Below are 23,735 nucleotides of genomic sequence, written 5' to 3' on the forward strand. Positions count from 1 at the left end.
ATGCAGGCCCAAAATATGACTTCTCTGGGGGGGGGGGGGGGGAGGTGCTGTGCAGCTGCTTTGAGCAGGCAAGGCTGGAGGGAGGACCCAGGGTGGCTGTCCAGTGGACAGGAGGCGGCCGTTGCTGGAAATGGACTGGGAGCCGCTACATCACCTGGGTTGGGCCTGCTCCTGCTGCCCAGGGGCCTGGGGCTCACCAGGGACGTGGGGGTCCTCCAGGCCTGTAGGCACCTTCCACTGGTCCACTTGTAGCTTCAGGGCGTTCACTTCGTCAATGTCCCCGGGGACTCTGAGCAGAAGGAGGGTGTCAGGGAGGAGGAGCCTGGCTTCCCAGCAGGGTTGCTCAGCCCGTCCCCCCACCCCCATGGGACTCCTTCCCACTCCCATACATATGTATTCCTCTTTAGGGACACTGAGGCCCAAACCCACAATCAGTTTACCCAGCTGCCTTTCTGGGGCCTGGGCAGGTGAGTCGTGACAGCAGGTGACGAGACAAGTCCCACTGCTATGGGCAGGGAGTTGTCCTGTCACGGTGAGGACTGCCGGCTGGGTTGCTGCCACTCTTGGCTCCCATCTCAGCCTGCTCATGGCTCAAGTCCGAGCGTTCGCTGAGTCCTTGTGGCCATTTCTGCAGGGGCACTGACCCAGCCAGCCCTCCCGCCTGGCTCTGCCTCCTGAGGATGGCCGGCCCTGCCTCCCAGGGTGCCTTTCCCCACCTGAACGAACACTGGCCTCACTGGCTGCTTTGAAGTCCCAGACACACAGTGGAGCCACCCCCCCACCCACCCCCGGGCCCAGGCCTTGGGCACCTGAAGATGCCTTCTGTCTGATCACCGTTGAGCGCTAGCACCTCCTCAGACAGCCGGGTCTGCACCCAGGGCAGCTGCCGCTCAGGGTAGCGCTCCTTCTGCATGCTCATGATCTCCGGCAGGGCACTGCCGAACATGGACGGGCTGAACACCGCGTTCTTGGCGTGCCGGATCTCCTCCACGTTGGGTTTCTTCAGTCCCTGCAAAGACAGCCGCTCTGTCCCGCCAGGCCTAGCTCCCAGCCCCACCCCCAGGACTACCCTGGCTTGGCCGCCCCCTCTTCTCTAAGAATCCCCTTGAACTCCGGGTCTCTGCCCAGCCAGAGCTGGGGACACACCGACTCCCTGGCCAATCACCAGCACCTCCTGCTGGGCTGCCTACAGCATCCGGGGAGAAGGGTGGGAATGATTCTGGGCAGGCCAGTGCGAGCTGCCTGGGTCAGAGGGGCCAGGCTGGCAGATGGGGGCCACAGTTGATCACAGAGGGGCCAAGGTGGGTGCAGTGGTGGCTTCTGAAGTCTGTGGCAGGGCTGGAGCAATGCATTCAAAGGGGAGAGGAAGTGGAAGGGGAGACCAGGCTCCAGGATAGTGGGGGGCAGTTGCCCTCAACAGAGTGGGAGGTCAGGTGTAAGAGGGCCTGAGGGGCTCCTGGGTGGAAAGGGAGGAGGGGGAGGGGTGAGATAGTCCTCCCCACTCTGCCCAGGGTGGATGGAAGGGGAAGACGGCTGCAGGTGCCAACAGTCCAGGAACAAGGCCCAGCTGGTGGTGTAACGAGGCCTCCTGCCTCTACAGGAGCCAGAGGGTGGATGGCTGTGGCTGCCAAGCTCCTCCAGGTGGTGGGAGGTCCCCACGAGGCAGATGTCAGGGAAGCAGTAGGGGAGGGTGCTGCTGGAACCACCTGCCCGCCTGCCCACGTGGGACGGGCTCACCTTTCTGTGGGGTGGGGCCCCTCTTTGGCAGGAGCCTGTGATGAGTCTGGGCTCTCAGACCTCCATGGCTGGCGGGTGGCCCGGTGTGAGCAAAGGAGCAGGACAGTCCCCTGAGCCCACCTGCCGGGGGAGGTCTCCTTGGGGAGGGGTGGCCCCTCCGCCTGCCCTCTGACCCAGCCACACCAGCCAGAAGGTGGCAGGCCTGGGGCAGCTAGGGTTGCTGCCACCCTCACAAAGACTGGTGGCCTGAGGCCCCAGCCCAGCCACACGCCCCTTCGTCTGCATCGGTTCCGGACCCGGGGGTGCACTCCTGGCTGCCCATCCCAGTGGACTCTCTCCGGCACCTTCCACACCCTGGCTGTTATTGCCCCGATGTGTAGGCTGCCCGGGGGTCCCGCCTCCCCACCCTGTAGGGCTGTCCCGGGAGACACGTGTACCTTCTTGGCCCCCGTCAGGGCTGCCTTCTGCAGCTTGTGGTAGCAGTACTTGGCATACGTGCTTATCGCCACGCCTGGAAAAGAACGGGTGCTGGTCGGTTGGCGTGGAGGTGTGTGGCGCAGGGGCTGCAGCCAGCCCGACTGAGAGAGGAAGCAGCAGAGGGGTGAGGAGAGGCAGCCTCGGCCAGCGTCCCGGGCGGCCAGCAGGCTCCTGCCCACCCCAGCCCAGGGCAGTGGGTCCTCATTCTCCTGGGCTGTCCTCTGGAGCAGAATCCACAGAAGGGGCACTCCTCTCACCTCCAGAAGAGTCAGGCTGGAGGAGGAACCCCTCTGCTGGCCCACCCTCCTCCCATCCGTCCAGGAAGGGCAGTTTGGGTTGGAGGTCTGTTCCCCAGGAGTCGTCACAGAAAGGACAGGGCAAGGCCTGGGTTCCAGGGCCTCCAAACCTCAGGCTCCCTCCCCCACTGGCCCTGCAGAGCCATCTCCCTGCAGCACCTGGGGGTCCTCAGGACGTGCTGCGCTGGGCCAGCACCAGGGGAGGTCGGGCTGGCTGGACACGGGGCCCTGCTCTCCTGCAGCCCTTCTCTTCATGGGGAGCCTGGGAGAAGGCTTTGGCCCCAGGACCCATCCCTGCGGGGCTGAGGGCTACCTGGGTGGGGGTCAGGAGAGGGAGGCCCAGGCCTGGTCCATAGTGCAAAGGGGACAAGTGTGGAAGGGAGGCCCTGTGTCCGAGCCTGGGTGTCGCTGGGAGGACAGTACCCTGGAAAGACTCTGCCTGGGAAGCATTGCCTTCAGAGTCTGCAGCTGCCTCCACCTCTGTCCCTGGCAGCCCCCCCCCCTTCTCACTGGCTGGGGGGGCGGGGGGGGGCAGCATTCTAAGGGCAAGGACCTCAGGGACTTGGCCAGGGCTCTCCAGACACAGAGATGAGGAGGGAGGAGGGAGAGAAGGAGACCTTGCTTAGGTGGGTCTGGAACATATGGAGCCCAGAGGGGGAAGAGAAGGGGAGCAGCAGTGGACAGAGAACACAGTGAGGCCAAACCCAGAGAAGCCACCTGACAGGCTGCAGACCAAGGGACAGACAGACAGTTGGGCTAGACTGTACCCTGCTGGGCCCACCTGCTTGCCCAAGGGAGGCCTCTAGACCCAAGTCTCAAATCGAAACATCTGAGTCTTTTAAATAAATCAGTTTTGTGCGGACATGGGGTCCGTGGACTCCAGGATGAAAAACACTAACAGCCCTGGCCAGTGGCTGGGCAGCGTCCCTGCCTGGAAAGGCTGTTGTCCCATCCCAGCCAGATCACATGCCCGGCTGTGGCTCCATCGTGGGCCGGGGGCGTGCAGGAGGCAGCTGATCAATGTTTCGCTCTTGCATCCATGCTCTCTCTCTCCCTCTCCCTTCCTCTCTAAAAATTAATAAAAATATTTTTTAAAAACACTCAACATGTTTATGTCATAAACATCTTTTCATTTCTAATTTTCATAAGAGTTTTGTCATTAAAACTGACAAGGGGATTCTTTTTTAACGTAAACCAACCAAACAAAAAAAACCCCAAACATTTCTCATGCTGTTTGCACCTAGAGAATCTCAGGCCCCTGGGGAACACTGACCCTGGCAGAGAGCCCTAGGTGCCGCCTCTGACAGCTGCTGTGGACATGGCACGGATCCTCGTGCCACAGGCTGACGTGGCCCTTCCGGGTGAGCTCCGGTTTGGAATGGACAGTGCTCAAGCAATGGAGCCCAGGGAGCACTTTGCAGCAAGGACTTGCTGGCCCTCACTGGGGCAGGCCTGCCTCTCCTGCAGGGGAGTGCTTCCTGTCCCTAGTCTTGGGCACTGTGGGAGACACCCCTGACCTTGTCCCAAGGCTTCCTGGGGCCTGACCCAGCCTCTCCTACAGGCTGTGACCTAAAGGCCCAGAGGCTGCCGCCTCTCAGCTGGTGACGGGCCAGATGCAGCCTTTGTGGCTGAGGCCCCTCCTTGGCAGGATGGGACGGGGACACCTGTCTCCCAGGGGCTGAAGGGCTGACCTCAGAGGCTGGTATCACAGGGTGGACCATAGACTGAGGCCACGAGTGCACAGACCCCTCTGCACCATGTGCTGCAGTGGGCACAGCCTCCTGGGCCAGGACGTGGGGTGTCCGCTGAGTGCCGGGGGTCAGCAGTGCCCATGGCAGCCCAGGGAAACCCTGGCAGTGTTGTGGGTGTTCTGTTCCAAGCCCACTGCCCACCTGGCCTCGCCAGGACTCACCAGGACACACCCATCCTGTGTTACAGGTAGGGAGACAGGCCCACGGAGGGACAATAAAAGCAGCTCTCCCAGAGTCTCCACTGCTGCGCCAGGCAGACACGCCTCCTACCCACAGCAGCCCAGGCTGCAGGTCCCAGGGATAGGATCACTGCACCCCCCAGCCCCACCTGCTGCTGCAGCTGACTCTCAAGAAGTGGGCCGAGCCGAAACCCGTTTGGCTCATTGGATAGAGGGTCGGCCTGCGGACTGAAAGGCCCCAGGTTCCATTCCGGTCAAGTGCGTGTACCTGGGTTGCGGGCACATCCCCAGTAGGAGATGTGCAGGAGGCAGCTGATCGATGTTTCTCTCTCATCGATGTTTCTGACTCTCTATCCCTCTCCCTTCCTCTCTGTAAAAAACCAATAAAATATATTTTTTAAAAAAAGAGTGGTCCCAGGCAGGAGCTCAAAGCTCCTCCAACTCCTGTGCCAGGGAGACCAAGGACAGCCAGAAATCCTGGGTCCCAGCTGCCCCTTTGCTGCCCAGGGCAGCCCTGAGGAAGGGCCCAGTGGAGTAGTCTCAGGGGAAAAGGAGCAGGTAAGCAGAGTGAAGAAGGCGGGGGAGGTGGGTCTGACAGCAATAGTGCTCAGGTGCCCAGCAGGGAGGGCAGCCTCAGGTGAACGGCTTCCCTAGAGCTTGGGCAGGGTGTGGCTCTGAGCCGGGGCTCCAAGGAGGCCTGACCTGGAGGCACGTGCGTTTTCTCCCAGGAGCCCATCGATGGCCAGGGCCTCCAGCTCAGGAGGCTGGAGGCTGAGGTTAGTGCCCAACCCCAGCCCAGAAGCGGTTAGAGAGGCCAGGTGGCCGAGGCCAGAGCAGAGCTGTGCAGAGCAGCGCGGGGCTGCAGAGAGGCCCTACCATCTGGCTCCTCAACATAGGGCTTGGGTTTCTTTCTCAACTTGGACTTCTTCTTAGAGTTCCTGTCCAGGAGCTGCTTCATGTGCTGTGTCACTGGGGAGCAAACAGAGCCATGAGGACCACGAACACAGAGGCCGGACGGAGTGATGCCCACTTGGTCCCCTTGTGGCTGCAGGAGGCCCCGAGGCTTGCAGGGCTGCCCAGTCAGTGGGGAAGCTGTTGCCTCCCAGCTGGATTCCGCAGGGGCGACAGGGCCATCAGCCAATGCGCCGCGGGGATGTGGGGACCCCAGCCCAGGAGTGCTGGTGAGACGAGTATCCTGTAAGCGGCCGCTTCTTGCTCACACTCTGGGGACAGGGTGTGCCCCCAGACAGATGTGTGGTGTCTCTTGAGCTATCTGGGCCGGTGGCTGGGCAGGTGCCAGGGGCCCTCTGGGCGCCATGGGGAAGGGTAGAAAGGTATGGGGAGGGGACAGTCAGTTTATAACCATCTAGCACAGAAAGGCAGGGGCGCACTGCCTTCTGAAATGGCTGCACTCTGGGCCTGCTCAGGCTCTCCGGGCACCCCTCCCTTCTGCACAAGGGGCTCCCCATCGTTGTCTGCCTGTGCTCCCTAAGAAGGAAGTCATGCCTGGGCCACAGGAAGGCTGGGCCGTCTACACCCTGCACAAGGGGCATCTGTCTAATTGTTTTTGTATCGGGATGGAAATACAGATGTTGATTTTACACTTTGGCTTATAGTCTGATGCGACTTCATTTTGTTGCTCAGTTGCTGCAGCTATGGGAACGGAAGCTCTGTGGGTGGTCCCTGTGTCCTGTGACACGCCCCTCACCCCTCGCCTCCAGCACACCCTTGCTTTGGCAATGTGTGCATTCCGAGACCAGCCCTAGAGTCAGCTGTTTCTCCAAGGAGCTCTGATTCCTTTTAACAGAAAATGGTATTAGAAACCAAGATCTGGGTGTCATGCTATTGAGGATGCCACTGCTTCTGGGTGTTCTCAGCTGGCACTGCAGGGAAGATGTGTGTGCTGGCTGTCTGCCTTCCACACTGATGCCTCCAGCTCTGACCCACCTCCACATGGACCCTCGTCTTCTCTCCTTGCTTGTCTGTAACTGGTTTATCTTTTACTTATTTACTAGTGGCCTGGTGCATGCATTTCGTGCAGGGCGAGTTCCCTCAGCCCAGCCTGCACCTCTTGCAATCTGGGACCGCTCGCTCCTAACCACTCACCTGCCTGCCTGCTTGATTGCCTCTAACCTCTCTTCCTGCCTGCCTGATCTCGCCCCCAACTGCTCTCCCCTGCCGGCCTGATCGCCCCCAACTGCTCTCCCCTGCCAGCCTGATCAACCCTAACTGCCTCTGCCTCGGCCCCCACCACCATGGCTTTGTCTGGAAGGAAGTCAGATGTCCGGTCGACCTGGTCTAATTAGCATATTACCCTTTTATTGGTATAGATTATATAGGCTAGGATTGCTTAAATGGGGTGGGGGGGAGCCCTTTTCAGCAGGAGGAGATGCTCTTGGCAGACAAAAACACAGAATCCCCGTATCTGGACTGACAGCCAGCCATATGCACTATACTGCCAAAGCGGTCATTGAAAAATGGAACCACTTTCTTACACCTTACACCAAACAGCTGTTGCCCTAAAAATCGCTCCTCAGCCCCCACCTTAGGTTCTGCTTTCGCAGTTCACCCAGATTAGGTTATGATTGGTTGGTTTCTATGCCAGTCAGTGTCAAAAGCTCCGCCTCCTAGGCACCCATTGATTCCTCACAGTTCACCCAGATTTTGTTCTGATTGATCAGTTTCTATGCCAGTCAGTGTCTCTGGGCCTGATCAGAGAGGCGGGGCTGATCAGCAGCCCCCGTGGAGGCCCAGAGAGAAAGAGAGAGGCAAGGGCTGATCAACAGCTGCCACGGAGGCTACAGATCAGACCCAGCTTCTCTCTCCAGGCCTGTCTCCGGGCCTGATCCTTGGCAGTCAGTGCTGGGTCGCCTAGCCCACCGCTGCGGCAGTCGGTGCTGGGTTTCCGTGGCTGCAGGACTGACTTCCAGTCAGTTGAGCCTTTGGTCGTTTTGGATGTTACAGACCCTGGGTTTTTATATATTAGGATGTTTAAAAAATATTTTTATTGAATTCAGAGAGGAAGGGAGAGGGAGATAGAAACATCAATGATGAGAGAGAATCACTGACTGGCTACCTCTTGCACGCCCCTCATTGGGGATAGAGCCCACAACCTGGGCATGTGCCCTTGACCAGAATCGAACCCGGGACTCTTCAGTCCACAGGCCGATGCTCTATCCACTGAGCCAAACCGAGTAGGGCTTAGTATAATTTTTAAAGATTCATCCATGTTATAGTTCACATCAGAACTTCCTACCTTTGAAATACAGTGGGGCCTCGACTTACGAGTGTCCCAACTAACGAGTTTTTCGAGATCCGAGCCGTCTCTCGGCCGATGTTTTGCTTTGAGTTGCGAGCTAAAATTCGGGTTACGAGCCAGCTTCAGATACCCCACCGCTAGTTGGCGCAGCGAACGTCACGGTGAACGCCACCACATCAGCCCAGCATCACACGTCTCACTCGTTCACAACTGATTTAACATACGAGTAACGTGATTTACGAGCTCCGTCACGGAGCGAATTAAACTCGCACGTCAAGGCCCCGCTGCACCAGAAGCCACGCCTCCCGAAGGGCCCTGACCCCCAAGAGGGCGTGTGCGCTTGTTAACCCGACTGTGACACGCTCCTCGCCTTGCTTCCTCCCGCTCCGGGGGCCGCCCTTACTCCCCTCTTTAGTCCCAAGTGCATAGAAGCAGCTGCAGAACTGTCATTCTCTGGGGCATTTGAGGTCTTGCTTCCCTGCCTATGTCATCAGTTTGGCTCAAGTAAACTCATAAAAATTTTTAAAAAAATTTCTCTCTCTCCTAATTTTTTTTTTGGAGGCAACCAAAATTTTTGGTGTCCTTGTTTCAACAAGGCTTAAAAAATAAAAATTATACAAAAAAGGAGAACTTCCCTTTTATGGCTGAAAACTATTGCAGAGTACGGACAGGGCGCACTGTTTACCCATCCACCTGCTGATGGGCGCTGGGTCACTCCCGCTGTGAACGGGGCTGTGCACATATCTGCTGGAACCCTGCTGCCCATTCCCTGACAGATGCCGTTCATCAGGTTAAAGAGGTTCCCTTATATTCCTAGTTTATTTCGTTTTTGCCAGAAATACAATGTTGGATTTTCTCAAATGCTTTTTCTACATTTATTGACATGATCATGTGGTTTCCCTTTTTCTCTCTGTTAAGTGAAAAATTACAATGATTTTTGAATGTTAAACCAACTTTTGATTCAAGATATATATTCTTTTAATATATTGTTGGATTCCATTTGCTAAAATATTGTTAAAATTTTTTGCTCTGGGTTCATGAGCAATACAGTCGGCGCTTTTCTTTCTTGTAATGTCCTTTTCTACTTTTGGTATAGAATGAGTTGGGAAATATTGCTTCCACTTCAATTTTCTAGATGAGTTTGCAAAGAATTGCTATACAAACAATAAAATGTTTGGTAGACTACACCAGTGAAGCCATTTGGGCCTTGAATTTTTTGTGGAAAATTTTTTAAGCGCCAATTAAAATTCTTTAATAGACTAGAGTGTTAAAACCATAGAAACTGCCTAGCTGGCGTGGCTCAGTGGTTGAGGTCATGGTTTGATTCCCTATTAGGGCACATGCCCAAGTTGCAGGCTAGATCCCCAGTGTGGGGCATGCAGGAGGCAGCCGATTATCGATCCTCTATCATCACTGACTTTTCTCTCTCTCTCCCCCTCTCCCTTCCTCTCTGAAATCAATAAAAATATGTTAAAAAAATACAGCATAGAAACAAAGATTTTTCTGTAATAGACATGACTTTTTTAGTTATTTATTCCTCCCCTTATTCCCCCTCTATTTTCCTGCCTGCAGCAAGTTGCAGTTTGGTTATCTATTTCTTACTGAGTGATCTTTGGTAGTTTGTGTCAAAGGAACTTGTCCATTTCCTCTAAATGGTCAAATTTATTGGCATAAAGTTGTTCATAATGTTTCCTTATTATGAACACCTGTTGACTCTGTGATATCATTTCCCATTCTTCATGTTGGTAATTTATGTCTTCTCTATTTTTGTCCTGATCAGTCTGGCTAGAGGCTTATCAATTTTATTGATCTTCTCAAATAATCAGCATTTTGTTTCACTGATTTTCTGTATTATTTTTACACTAGAGGCCGGGTGCACAAATTTAGTGCACTGAGGGGGTGGGGGAAGGGGGTCCCTCAGCCCCGTCTGCACCCTCTTGCAGTCCGGGAGCCCTCGGGGGATTTCCAACTGCCAGCTTAGGCCCGCTAAGGGAAGGGGCCTAAGCCAGCAGTCAGACATGCTTAGCACTGTCGCAGAGATGGGAGAGGCTCCCACCACCACCGCTGGGCTCGCCAGCCGTGAGCCCGGCTTATGGCTGAGCGGTGCACCCCTGTGGGAGCGCACTGACCACCAGGGGGCAGCTCCTGCTTTGAGCATCTGCCTCCTGGTAGTCAGTGTGAGTCATAGTGACCGGTAGTTCTGCCGTTCGGTCAATTTGCATATTAGCCTTTTATTATATAGAATTTTCTCTTTTACTGACTTCTACTTCGATCTTCATTATTTCCTTCTGTTTACTTTCCTTCTGTTTATTTTCCTAGTGGGTATCACTTTTTTTTTACTGTGATAAATATGCTGGTATTTACTAGTAGGTACTATAAATTTCCCTCTAAGAACTGCATTGGTTGTATCCTACATATTCAGAATGTCTTACTTTCTTTTTCTTTCCGTTCAAAATACTTTCTAAATTTCCTTTTGATTGTTATTTGACCCATGGGTTTTTCAGTAGCACATTCTTTAGTTTCCTGATGGTGGTTGGCATAAAGGTGTGACCATGTCTGAGATGAGGCTAGTCTGGGGGTGGGGAACATGTGAACCAGGGTTCAGCGTGTTCTGCCTTGGTTCCCAAGGGTGGTGACCACACAGTAGACGTCACCTACATGCTAGCAGATGAACCAAAGGCTTCTAGGTCTCAGCAAGCAGTATGTCCAGGATGAGGTGCCCTGCATGGGAGCAGGCTCCGCTCTGCCCTGGCCAGCTCCTGAGACAGGCTGCAATTCCCTTTTTCTGAGCAGAGGCTGCACCCTCCTGGGCTGATGGGCCTGCCTTGCTGACCAGCCAGCACCCACTTTCTTGAAGGGGCCAATGGGAGGGAGCATAAAGCCTCTCCTCTGGGCTCATTGCTGGGCTGGGCCTGTGCCAGACACTAGGAGTAGGTCTCAAGGTCAGGGGGCAGCACCGTGACACAGAAGTGAGACCAGATCCCACAGACCAGACGCAGGTCTCTGCCAGTGTGCCCACTGATACCCAGTCTTCCTGTGTGGGCCCAGGCCACATGGTGTTCTGAGACCATCCTGGCCTCACTCAGCCATGGCTGCGTAGGCCAATCCGATTCCCTCTCACACGCCAGCCAGGCCCTCACAGCACAAACACTAGGACGCAAGTGCACAAACTTCTGTGCCAAAGGAAGTACAGGAAGGAAGGTCCCGACCTTTGTACACTGCTCACTTACCTTTCACCTCAGCAAGCACTCCCTGAGGGCCTACAGGCTGTATGCTGAGCAGTGGACACTCTTCCAAGCTTTCAACTCAGAGGAGTGACATTGTAAGGCCTTTGGAAGACACTGAGCTGAACCTGGAGCCCACAGGACCCCCTGCTCCTGGAGAGGCCCAGGAAGACTGAGCAGAGCCAGGCTGCCTACCAGCCTGCTTGGCTGCACATGCAGAAGCCGCCTGGGGAAATCTGTCTGCTGTGTTCAGGATTCTGCTTCAAAAACTGCTTGCCTGTGCGAAAATCTCCTGGCTCCCAAGATCTGCTCCCAAGCAACAGACGTGCTGGATGGTGCCTATGCTCGATCCCCGTCCCTGGGAGCAGCACGGTGCCGCCCCGCAGCCCCATCATGTGCACGTACGCCTGGCCCCACGCCGAGGCTGGTGCACCGTCGTCCTGCAGAGCAGGCTGTGGCATGTCTGACTGTCGAGCTCGTCAGCATGGGACTGTGCACATGTGTGTCCAGATGCAGTTTATGGCCCTGTCCCCGTGCTCACTCTGCCTGGCCCAGGAATCAGTCCAGCCGCTTGGCTGGCAGCACCATAGCCCCAAATCCTCCCTTAAGGAGACCAGGCCTGGGTCCAGGTGAACCCGACACATGGACTTCAGGAGCCCAGCGTGGAAGCTGGCCCTGCACCTGACCCCGGCAGCTGTCAGCAGGTGGCTACCTATGCTGGTCCCAACCCCTGACCCCTTGGGTGGCTCAGGACCAGCTCAGTCTGTAGCACCCTAATGGTCTGCTGGTGTCTTGCCAGACCCAGGGCTGGGCCAATACACGCTACAGTCACCATGCTCCTCCCTGCTTCCAGGAACCCTCCTCCAGGACCCAGTTTTCCTCAGAGCAGACAGCCTGAGCCTAGCCAGGGTAGTCACTGCCCCGACCAAAGGACGGCTGAAAGTGACTGCAGCAAGTGCACGCGGACTGACTGTGGCCTTCCTGACCTCGTCAAGCAGGGCCACCGGCCACAGTGGCCTCAGAGGAGAGTGGACACTAGCTGGCTGAGCCATGGATACCATGAGTTCTTGTCCTGGCCCTCAACCTGTCGGCCTGTGGCCAGGGACCCTGTGGTTATTCTCCAGGCCTCAGTGCCGAGGAGGGACTCCCCGAGGATGCAAGTGCACAAACGAGGTATTTGCTTGGAGCGCCTGTGCCCGCCCCACATACCTGCTGCCTCTGGGCACTGCCCAGTGCAGGCCAGGAAGCTCTCAGCTCGGCCCTTCCCTGGCGGGCGGCAGAGCCTGGGGTGCCAAGGGCCAAGCGCTGGGCCTTACCTTTGGTGTCGTTGACAGGGTCCATATGCCGGTAGATGTAGCCCTCTAAGTAGGAGTGGAACTTGGGTGTGGGTGGGAAAAAGGCCAGGCAGATGGCCATGAGCTCCCAGCCTCGGGCCAGGCTCTCCAGGCGGAAGTTCTCCGTGGTCTGCCGGCAGAGTTGGATGTACAGCTCATCCCGCAGGCCCTGCACGCTCCAGCCCTTGGTGGCAATCTCCAGGGCCACGTGCAGTGGGTCTGCCTTGGCGCGCCGGTCACCCATGTACATCTGGATCAGCTTGAAGATCTCGCACGCCTCCTTCTTCACATGGCGGTCGCTGGTCACGATCATGGGCTTCTTGATGGATTCGCTGCTCCAGGCCAGCATGTTGGCGATGGACACTTTCCGCCGAAAGAGGCCCTGTGTGTGCTTGTTGAAGTGTTTAGAGGCCCAGTTCTCGATGTCGGTCTCTGAGGACGGCTTGCGCAGAGTGAATGTGGGGAACACGCAGCTGGCACTGGGCATCACACTGCGGGGCTGTCGGCCGCTCTCAAACTGGGCACAGGAGCCTAGGTCCTCGGACTGGGAAGGAGAGAGGGGCCATGAGGGGGTGGGCCCTATGTAACCCAGTCAGGTGACAGGCATGCCCCCTCACAGGTCCCAAGGGTCTAGGAGGGGCTTTCAATGATCTGCTGGAGGGGAGGCAGGGCAGCAACATTTGCAGGGCGTTCCACGATGGTGCCAGGCTATGCCTCCAGCTTTGGCCTCCTCGAGCTCTACAGCCTCACAAAGATGTGCGAGTGTCCTCCCCGTGCAAGGCTGCACAGGGACCCAGAAGGCCCCTCCCTGGTCCTGAGACCTAGGGTTGGGGGCCAGCACAGGTCTGGGGGCAGGAGGACGCCTCTTCCTGTCTGTCTTACTGTCCATCGTCCTCCTGTGCTCTGAGCTGTCTAGCCTGGAGGGTCACTAAGGTGGCCCTGCCATGGGGATGCTGATGGCCCAAGGTCACAGGGCACGGTTCCCTGGCAGGGCTGGGAATGGACTGAGGAGCCTGACACTGGGAGGCCTTGTGAGCAGATGCCAGTGCAGACCCTCTGCCACGGCTGCATACAGCAAGTCAGGAGGTGAGGACTGGACATCAGCCGACACCACATTCCCTCCCCGCAGCCTGGACAGGAGGTGCAGGCAGGCTCCTGGGGCCCGACCGTAGCCTCTGCCTGGTGCTGCCCCAGGAGGACACGTCTGGCTGGGCCTCTGCTTCAGCCACAGCCACACTCGGAGCCTGAGGTCCTGGGGCGACTGGCCTGGCTGAGCGCATCGGCCCCAGGGTTGGTGTCAGGCTCCCTGGTGTGGGGGCCTGTGCAGGAAGGGCTCTGAGTCACCCGAGGAGTGCCTGACACCCCACCTGCACTGCCCCTCACCTGACAGCCGTTCACAGGTGGGAGAAAGAGGCTCAGGCTCAGAGGATTGGCATGCCTGTCCATCTCCTCTGCATCCATGGCCTGGAATCAGGGCATGGCCTCTGGCCCAGGTGACCTGCCAGCACCCTGGTGGGCCTCACCAGGAATGGAGGTGAGGGAGGCCTGCCCTGGGCGAGTCCTTGGAGGTATCTGCTACCGGTCCACCTGGCTGCCAGCAACAGTGAGCGACCCACCCCTGCCTGCCAGCTGTTCATACCTGTGAGGGGTGGAGGTAGGGTTCGGGTGAAGCCAGGTTGGTCTGCACAGAGACGCTTTTCTCGAGCAGGATCTGGGGGAAGGCGAGCCTCTCCAAGGCGCCCCTCTGCCAGTGCCTGCTGCTCTCCTGCTGGGCCAAGGCCTCATCCTCGCTGAAGGCGCGCACCACAGGCCCGGGCATGGGGAGTGGCACGGCCCCATCACTCTCGTAGCCTGAGCCGTCCTGCTGAGAGTCCCAGCTTCCCCTCTGCTTCATGTGGAAGTGGGCCTGCTGCGCCTCCCAGGCCAGCCTCGCCTGTGCCAGGAAGGGTTCGGCCCCACCCCGTGCCCCGTCTGCCTCGCCTGTCTTGGCCTCCATGTGCTTTGGGGCCAGGCTGGGCCCACACTTGGGCCGCTCCTCAGCCAGGGACTGTGGGAGCAGGTCAAGGTCCCCAGGGCTATCGGTGGACGAGGCACTGGGGGCATGGCACAGAGAGGGGTTCCTGCTCTTTCTCTTGCGTGTGCCTGGGGAGTAGCCTGTGGAGGACATGGTGTCCTGCTGGCTGGACCAGGACATGGCATCATCCTGGGCCTGGGGGAGCGGCGAGGGTGGAGGGGCGTGCCGCAGCTCAGGGCCCTCCATGCTGCTGTAGTCCCCGGACGTGACCCCCAGGCGCTGGTCCCGCAGCAGGCAGGGGCTGGGCTGTAGCGAGAGGGACCCCCCACCAGGGTTGGGCGTGTACTTGTGCCGCGGGCCTGCCCGCAGCCTGGGGCCTGAGCCGGCCTGCTCCACGTACACCAGCTGCCGCACATACTCCTTCCCTGCAGGGCTGTACTCCAGGCTCAGGAAGCGCTCTGGGCACCTCTGCCGGGTGAGCACCAGCTGCTGGAATGGGGAGGCAGAGGCAGGCTTGGGCGACTGGGGGAAGGGCGCGGGCTTCCGGCCCGGAGAGCGCTGGGGGGAGCCACCCTGGCAGGCACTGCCGGCCTCATACTGCACGTCCATGGGGGGCTCATCGTAGATGGGGGCCTGGAATTCGATGGGGGGCTCCTCGTAGAGGGGGGGCTCGTAGGCATAGCGCGGGGAGGAGGGCTGTGAGTCGCAGGTTGGCTTGCGGGGCTGGGCCAGCAGTGGGGAGCAGCTCCCCAGCTCGGACCTCTTCAGGAAGGGCGATGGCCTCCGCTCTGGGAAGAAGACTGAGCTGTCTGCGTCCGGGGCAAATGTCTGCAGGCTGGGTGAGTGCTGCCCACCTGAGGGTCTGCGGGGGCGGCCCCCAGGCTGGCTGTCCAGGGGATACCCGTTGCCCTGTGGGGAGAGGAAGCTGGGCTCCCGGTCAGCAACTTTGATGAGCATGCGCTCCTTGGTGCCCGAGTTCCACCGGAGGGAGGAGGTCCTGGGGGAGGGACAGGCACAGGTTACCTGGAGGAGGCACTGGGGTGCACAGGCTACTGGTGGAGGTGGAAGTCTGGCCCTGCTGCCAGCCTGGACCGTCACCCACCCACCCTGGTCATTTCTCTTCCTCCTCCTCATGCCCCCTCCCCCGGTGGGGGCCTGGTCCTTACAGGAGGGGCTCCCTGTAGATGTCCTGCAGGGAGCTCCCCCAGGTTCCCAATTGGACAACATCCTGACACTCCCTGCGAGGGCCCCGGCCCAGCACCACACACAGCACTGTCAGAACAGAGAGTGGAGCAGCCCTCCCAGAGGCCTGTGGAGTCAGCCGTTCATGGCGTTTCCTCACAACCCTTTGTGTTTCTGTGGTGTCAGCTGTTACATCACTGCTTTTGCTTCTGATTTTATTTATTTGGGTTTTCTTTTTGTTTCCTGATGAGCATGGCTAATGGTTCATCAATCTTGTTTATCTATTCAAAGAACCAGCTATTGGTTTCATTGGTCTTTTGTACTGGTTTTTAGTCTCTATGTCATTTATTTTTGCTCTAATCTTTATTATTTCCTCCCTTCTACTTACTCTGGACTTTTCTTGTTGTTCTCTTTCTTTAAGTTGTAGGGTTAAACAGTTTAGTACAGTGGGGCCTTGACTTACGAGTGTCCCGACTAACGAGTTTTTCGAGATATGAGCTGTCTCTCGGCCGATTTTTTGCTTTGAGTTGCGAGCTAAAATTCGGGTTACGAGCCAGCTTCAGATATCCCACCGCTAGTTGGCACAGCGAACGTCACAGTGAACACCACAACATCAGCCCAGCATCACGTGTCTCACTCGTTCACTTTAAGATTTGACATACGAGTAATTTGAGTTACGAGCTCCATCACGGAACGAATTAAACTCAAGTCAAGGCCCCACTGTATTATTTTTTCTTGTTTTTGAGGTAGGCCTCTCAGGACTGCTTTTGCTATGTCCCAGATATTTTGGGTGGTTGTGTGTTCATTTTCATTTGTTTCCAGGAAGGTTTTTATTTCTTTTTGATCTCATTGGTCACCCATTCGTCACTATTATAAAAATCCCATGGCCGTGCCGCTGTCACGCCTTAACGACCAAATGCCAAAAGGCACCTGCTGGATGTCATATGATTTCTTCACGGGAACAAGTGTTGCTCCGTTCAGATCTCATCTTCCAACGAAGGTCAATGTAAGTGCTCCTGAGAAGGAAAGGTGAGGGCAGGAAACTAGTCTTATCGCCATCCACAACTGTCTTCAAGGTGGGCGAGGCACACGTGGGTGGGCGGGGCTGTGTGTGCAGCCGAGGTGTGCACAGGTGGGCGGGGACTTGACGCTGGGACCCCGAGGCACCGGGTCTGGGTCTCTCGCGATTTCACACGGTGGGCCTCTAATTGCTTAATAACATGCTATTTACCCTCCATATGTTGGAATGTTTTAGGAAATTTTTACTGTAGTTGATTACTAATTTCATTCCACTGTGATCTGAGAAGATGCTTGATAGGAGTTCCATCTTCTTGAACTTGCAGAGACTTGTTTTATGTCCTAACATGTGGTCTACAGCTCTGTGTTCCTGGAGGCCACATGTATCACACCCACATCCCCTTTGGGTGCAGAGACCCAGGACTCAGCTGCTGTCTGTCAGCTCCTTAATACATTTTAGTTCTGGAGTTGTCCGCCTCTTTCTTCAGTCTCTCGGCCCCGTATTCCTTTTAAGGTTGGATCCCCTGCACCTTTTGGCATTTGGTCATTACGGCGTGACGGCGGCACTGCCACAACACAGAGGCCCACCAGCCAGCCTCCCACACCCGCGTTACTGACGAGGACAGAGGCACAAGGAGGCTGGACATATGCTCGTGGTCACACAGCCACATGGCTGGGCCCAGGGTTGGCTCATATCCCCTCCTGGCTGTTGAAGTACCAAGCCGGTTACCACTTCTGAGCTCAATCATTCAAACTGCTGGAGCAAAGGCCCCTCAGGCCTTCAAATTCCTCCCCAGCACTGGGGTCACTCCTGGTCTGTGCTGGGGCACCCAGGCCACCCACAGGCACACACCCACCTGGACCCCCACAGCTGGGGCAGGAGACTCCTGCTGCAGCCTGGCCAAGGAATGGCCCCACCCAGCATAATGGCTGCTGCCACCCCTGGGTCCCAAGTGTCATTTCCAGAACCTTCCAACAGCCTGCAAGGTCAAACCCAGGGCCAAGAGAGGCCCAAGCGCCCTTCCCTGCAACTGAAGCCAAGGTGCCCCTTCACCTGGGAGTGTGTGGTGCACGGCCGGGAGCTCCCAGGAAGACCACATGCTCAGGTGCTTCGGTGCTTGGCCAGTGGCCCCCATGATCCCCAAGGTGGGCCGGGGCAAGGTTCTCCTAGAACCAAAAGCTGCCACAGGAACCTGAGGCCGCTCGGAGGCCTCTGCCCTGCACCGGCGGCCCCGCCACGCACAGCCACTGGGTGCTTCCTGCTGAGCCAGCTCTTTCCCAGCTCACCCGAGAGCAGCCAGGAAAACCACCCTCCGCCAGGAGACAGGGCCAAGCCTGAGACAGCGGTCTCTACCTGTAGTGGAGAAGCTGGCCGTCTGCACTGTAATCCCGGTAAACCTCATAGTCCTTCTCAGGAAACACTCCTGGTGGGGAAGAACTGAAAGGCAGCAAAATGAAACCAAGGCCGTGAGCATGAGAAATGGGCTGCATTTAAAACAGCAGCCTTCCCGCCGAGTGTGTGTCACCCTGTGTTTCTCAGGGGGGACCCCAGTGCCCTGGCTCCTGCCCACAAAGCTGTCCCCTTCACCAGGGCAAATGAGTATTTTTTCCCCCTGATCTGACCCCTGTGCAGCCCACCTTCCCCCACCATGCAGGAGCACCCGCCAGCTGTGCAGGGCCCAAACGCACAGAATCTGCCTGTGCCACCGGCCCTTCCCTTCCAGGCATTGCCATCGTCCTCAGATGAGCAAGACGGACCCCACTGTGCAAGTCAGGTCTCCAGGTTTCCACTGTCCCTGGTGAAACCCAGCCAGCCCCCACCTGCCCTGCGGGCCCCTCACCTGCCCCACCTGCCACTTTCCTCCTTTGCCGCCCCAAAGGCCATCTGCCGGCTTCTCCCCAGCGGCTCCTGTGCCTTCTCCCCAGGGTCTGGCTCGGGGTCCAGGGAGGAGCTGGTGCTGCCATCGCGGCTGAGGCTGCTGCCACGCCCAGGGCTGTTGTCCGCGGAGGCGCGAGGGGACTCCGTGTTCTGCTTCAGTGTCTGCAGCTTGGCCAGGGGGATGATGTCGCAGCCCTGCGGCCGGTGCCACACGGTGCGCTGCGTGGTGGCGCTGTAGTAGTAGAATCGCGACGTGTTGGGGTCGAAGAGCTCCCACCACTGGTTCTCGCTGGTGCGCTTGATGCGGACGCCCGCGGGCGGGTCCCACACGCACTCACCGGTGACCAGGTTGGCGTACATGCGCTCGCGCGTGCGCGGCTCGATGATCTCCACCCATTCCAACCTGGGAAAGAGCCAGCGTGAGCGCGTGGGCAGGCGCCCCGCCCCAGCCCCGTCCCCGCCCCCAGCACCATGGAGCACCCACCCACTGGGCGCGCCTGCAGGGGGCACTCCCTCACCACGGAGCTTCAAATGCTAGACAGCCGTCCTTGTACCACAAGACCTTCCTGAAGCTTACCAGTGTCTCCTCGTCACGTTCAACGTGGGGGGCACACAACCAGACCATCACAGAAACAATTTCAGATGATAAAAAAGCTGGAAAGATGGCCTTCCTCCAGCCTCCCCTGTTAGCACCCCAAGCACCGGAGGGTCAAGGTCTGGCAGGACGGCAGGCCAGTGACGGCAGGTCCACAGCCCAGGGGCCAGGCTCCCGGCTTCACATTGCGGCCCCCTCCGGGCTGGAGTGCGGTGGGAGCTGCTGCCTCTCGCCATCGCTGGGCCCACTGCTTCAGCACCGTGGACTCTGCCTGCGGCACCATCGCCAGCTGCTGGCCACCACTGTGCCCTGCTCCCCTGCTCCTCTCCCTTCCGTGCGGGAGGCAGGGCTCCGTCCTGGGCGTCTTGTAACAGAGACTGCCATGTGTCGGCCACCTTTCCTTTCCTTCTTGTTTCTGAGAATTGTCATCAGTGCATCGGAGCCAAAGTGATGACACACGGGGAGCAGGAGCTCAGCTGCTCCCAACACTTTTCTATTTTGCTGTACTCTCCGAGTTTTCCACGATGTTACAGATCGCTTACTTTCGTAATCAAGCCCTGGTTCATAGGTCCGTCCTCAATCCTCAGCAATGCTGGCCGGGCTTAAAAGATTTTTTTTAATAAAACTCCTGCTGCCCTGGCTGGTTTGGCTTAATGGATAGAGCATCGGCCTGAGGACTAAAGGGTCCCTGGTTCAATTCCAGTCAAGGGCACAGGCCCGGGTTGCAGGTTCATCCCCAGTGGGGGGCGTGCGGGAGGCAGCCGATCAATGATTCTCTCTGATCACTGATGTTTCTCTCCCTCTCCCTTCCTCTCTGAAATCAATAAAACTATATTTTAAAAAAAGCTTGAGGCTTGTCTTTTCACTCTCTTTATAGTACATTGACTTTTGATGAAACGCTTGTAACATAGTTGAATTTATAAATCTTTTTCTTCATAATTTCTCCTGTCTATTGTGTTTAAGAAATCTTCCCTATTTCTAGGTCAAAAATATTCTAAGTTGACTTGCAAAGTTTTACAGCTTTGCCTTTCATGAATTTCATGAAATTCTTAATCTACCTGACTTTTGTTTACGATGCGAAACCTAATTCTCCCCACATGGACAGCCAGGGGTCCCCATGACGGGTGTGGCAGGGCACCTGTGTCTGAGCTCCTGCTGGCTCACTGGCCCAGCCTCCCCTGACCAGCACCAGTGTCTGAACAGCACTGGCTGTGTACTGGGTGCAGCATTACCCAGACCCCACATCCTGTTTCTTCAGTCACATGCAGGCTATTCTTGACCCTGTGTTCCCTATGAATTGTGGAATCACCTGTCAACTCTCACACACTCTGTTGGCACCTTCACACGATCTATCCCAGGGGAAAACAGAAGCCTTTGTGATGACTCGGTCTCACGCCCAACCACGGTGTGTCCACTCATTTAGGTCTTCTCTAAAGGGTCAGGTTTACTCATGGTGACACCTCCCTGGGCGACGTGTGCCAACACTGGCCATGACATCTGGGGCCCGCCCTGGACGATGCGTGTCAAGGGTGGAGGGTGGAAGAGGACACAATGGTCACAAAAGGTGAATCTGTTCAGAGGACACATTCCTGTTCTTGCAACTTTTCTGTAAGTGTGCCATTATTTCCAGACAAAGTTAAAAATTAGAAAACTAAAAATGAAAGAAAAAAGAAAAATGATGAGCTACAGCTACCTGCCTTGGGGTGGATCGATGCCCAGAGAGGGCACAGGGATTGGGCCCAGCATCAGGGCCTGCAGAGTGTCTGGCCCAGGCAGCCGTGTCCACTTGCGTGAGGAAAACCTCTCCCTCTGTCTTGCATCCAGGGGACAAAGTGGGGGCTATGCCTCTGGGCTAGGCTTCCACGGGAAGAGGGCACACTCAGAAGCAAGCGCAGGTCAGCCTCGACGCCCCTCACGGAGCCAGTCCTCTGGTGGCCTAGCCCCGCAGTGGCTTCCCTCACCTGGTGCTCGGCCCCGCGCCCCGAGGCTCCGGCAGGCCAGCATGATGGCTCTCGCAGTCGCAGTCCTGCGCCTGGGACATCGCAGCCTCTCCCCGTGACCCCGCGGACAGTCAGCGGATCATCGGGATGCCCCTTCAGCACCACTAGGGAAGGTGCCACCCTGCAAGAGAGCACTGCTGTCTAAGCACATACAGTCAGAAAACATGTTATTAGACCTTGGGGTTTTGGAGCCAGTAACAGCCCAGAGCGCTGGTGAGAGTGAGGAACTCCCAGTCCTGAGCCAGTTTCTCAGGTCCCTGGGCCCTGCCCCCGAGCCCCAGCCGGGACCCAGACCTTGCCAGCCCATGAGAAGGTACCCAGACCCCCTCATGAGCTGTCCCCAGGAAAGCTGCCCACTGCCTCTCAGATGTAGTGCCCTCGGGCGTCAGGCAGGGCACTATGGTGACAACATGGGTGAAGCACATGGCGCAGCCCGACAGGGCAATGCTCCAGAATTTTTGATGCAGCTGATTCATAACAAAGAGTGGACTTCTCAAAAGTGTTGACTACATACAAACATAGGCTGGGGGCGGGAGGGGGGCAAATCTTGACCCAAAACTCAATTCCAGATAAACTGTAGATCTAAATGTTAAAAGTAAAACAAAAAGGCCTTTAGGAAAAATGTAGACAATAATCTTTGTGGTCTTACAGTAGGTACAGGTATCTTAATCAGAAAAACCTGCCCGGCCAGTGTGGCTCAATGGTTGAGTGAGGATTTACGAACCAGGAGGTCACAGTTCAATTCCCAGTCAGGGCACATGCCCAGGTTGCTGGGGCTCGATCCTCAGTAGGGGGTGTGCAGGAGGCAGCCAATCAATGATTCTCTCTCATCGTTGATGTTTCTTTCTCTCCACCTCCCTTCCTCTCTGAAATCAATAAAAAGTGTATGTAAAAAATTAAAAATACATATATTAAGAATTAAATGTTATTGTTTTTTAAAAAGAAATAAAAAATTAAAACAAAAAAGAAATTTAAAAATCAAACTATAAGACTTTTCATTGCTAATTTTGAGCAATTTGATTATGATAGGCCTTGTGTAATTTTTAAAAAAATGTATTTTATTGATTTTTTTACAGAGAGGAAAGGAGAGGGATAGAGAGTTAGAAACATCGATCGGCTGCCTCCTGCACACCCCCTACTGGGGATGTGCCCGCAACCCAGGTACATGCCCTTGGCCAGAAGTGAACCTGGGACCCTTCAGTCCACAGGCCGACGCTCTATCCACTGAGCCAAACCGGTTAGGGCGGCCTTGTATAATTTTATTAACATTTCTTGTGCTTAGGATTTGTTGAGACTTTGATCTAGGTTTCACCAAATAGTTTTTCTGTCCCTCCCTTTTGGGAACTCCAATTGCACAGACGTCAGCCCTCTGCCAGCTGTCCCACATTTCCATCATGTTCTTTCCTGCTCTTGTTTGTTTAAAAGTACTTTTCCTCTCCTTGTTTTAGCGTGGATCAGTCTTACTGTTTTGTTTTCAAGTTCACTCATCTTTGCTTCTGCAATGCCTATTCTGCTGCTAATCCCATCTAGTGTGCTTGCATTCAGACAGTTTAGTTTAAACTCTAGAAGTCTAACTTGGATTTAATTTTTAGTTAACTGTCTTTACTTCACCTGTCTGTACTTAATGGGTCTAATGTTTCCCTTAGTTTTTGAACTTATGGAATGCAATTATAATTCCTTTAAGGACCTTGTCTACACAGCCTATCATATAAGTCAGTTTTGTTTGACTTTTCATTACATTATGAGTTGTATTTTCCTGTTTCTTTCCATGCCTAGTCATTTTTTATTGGATGCCAGAGACTGAATTTTACCCTGGGAAGCTGTGTGCTTTTGTGTCCCTTCCTCTACCCGCCCTGGTCTTCGCTCTAATCACATTTTTGTCTGCTGTTTCAACGCAGCAAGTTCTTCTGAGCAGCCTGTCCTCTGAGGACCAATTCCTTTTCAGCCACGGCCACCCTGTCACCTGCTGTTGCTAACTGGGCACTCAAGTTTGGAATGTTTTTGTTTTTTCTTTCTTAGTTTTCTCACATTCTCTCCTTTGATTAATTTTGTCTTTTCTTAGAGCTCTTCTCTCTTTATATGTTTTGAGTGTTTTTGGTGCAGAGACAGTTCTATCAAAAATTTCCTTCTGCCCTAACCAGTTTGGCTCAGTGGATAGAGCGTCGGCCTATGGACTGAAAGGTCCCAGGTTCGATTCCAGTCAAGGGCATGTACCTTGGTTGCAGGCACATCCCCAGTAGGGGGTGTGCAGAAGGCAGCTGATCGATGTTTCTCTCTCATCGATGTTTCTAACTCTCTATCCCTCTCTCTTCCTCTCTGTAAAAAATCAATAAAATATTAAAAAAAAATTTCCTTCTGTTTCCTGGGCTAATCTTCTTCTAAACATCTCGCCAGCCGTTCCATTGCACCCGTTGCCTCTTTTCTTCGCTTCCTCTAGTGTCTACCTAAGGGTCCCTGGCTGCCCCTGATTACTGCTCCTCCCTAAGGAAAGAGACAAGAGTCAGACAGACTGAAATCAGGCGTGTTGTCCCAGAAGGCTCTATTGCCAAGTTTTCTTACAGGCTCTGCTCTGAAAACGAGTTTCTGGTCTATTAGGGCATTTTTTGGTTGCAAGAGACAGCAACCCGGCTCAAACGGAAGACACAATGCCCTGCGCCTCCCGGGTGAGCCCCAGGGCCGGACTCTCAGGAAGGCGGGCAGCTGCCTCCTGCTCTGCCAGGCTGGCTGCCCCGCAGGCCTGCTCTCCGCCTGCCGCACAGCAGCACCCCATCCCCTCAGGGGCCAGCAAGCG

At 56.0% G+C, this 23,735-nt stretch overlaps 1 protein-coding gene across 9 annotated transcripts in view; it reads right to left on the minus strand.

Annotated features, from left to right (window-relative positions):
• Nucleotides 1-23,735, minus strand: part of ARHGAP39 (Rho GTPase activating protein 39) — a 40,581-nt gene that overhangs the window by 2,010 nt on the left and 14,836 nt on the right. Inside the window, exons 1-10 of one of the 9 annotated variants that reach the window (XM_036303695.1) lie at nt 20,906-20,990; nt 20,254-20,453; nt 18,312-18,752; nt 17,825-17,908; nt 13,897-15,268; nt 12,240-12,801; nt 5,317-5,409; nt 2,175-2,248; nt 810-1,009; nt 198-289 (exon numbers count right to left, since the gene is read on the minus strand). In XM_036303695.1, the coding sequence (XP_036159588.1) occupies nt 198-289; nt 810-1,009; nt 2,175-2,248; nt 5,317-5,409; nt 12,240-12,801; nt 13,897-15,268; nt 17,825-17,908; nt 18,312-18,752; nt 20,254-20,363 (3,028 nt within the window). In that variant the 5' untranslated portion in view covers nt 20,364-20,453; nt 20,906-20,990. Of the gene's footprint in view, nt 1-197; nt 290-809; nt 1,010-2,174; nt 2,249-5,316; nt 5,410-12,239; nt 12,802-13,896; nt 15,269-17,824; nt 17,909-18,311; nt 18,753-20,253; nt 21,066-23,735 lie in introns of those variants that run through there. The other 8 variants (XM_036303703.1, XR_004966779.1, XM_036303694.1 and 5 more) reach the window with 8 other exon arrangements.

Source organism: Myotis myotis, unplaced genomic scaffold (assembly GCF_014108235.1).
Source record: "Myotis myotis isolate mMyoMyo1 unplaced genomic scaffold, mMyoMyo1.p scaffold_m19_p_38, whole genome shotgun sequence".
NCBI classification, from domain to species: domain Eukaryota; kingdom Metazoa; phylum Chordata; class Mammalia; order Chiroptera; family Vespertilionidae; genus Myotis; species Myotis myotis.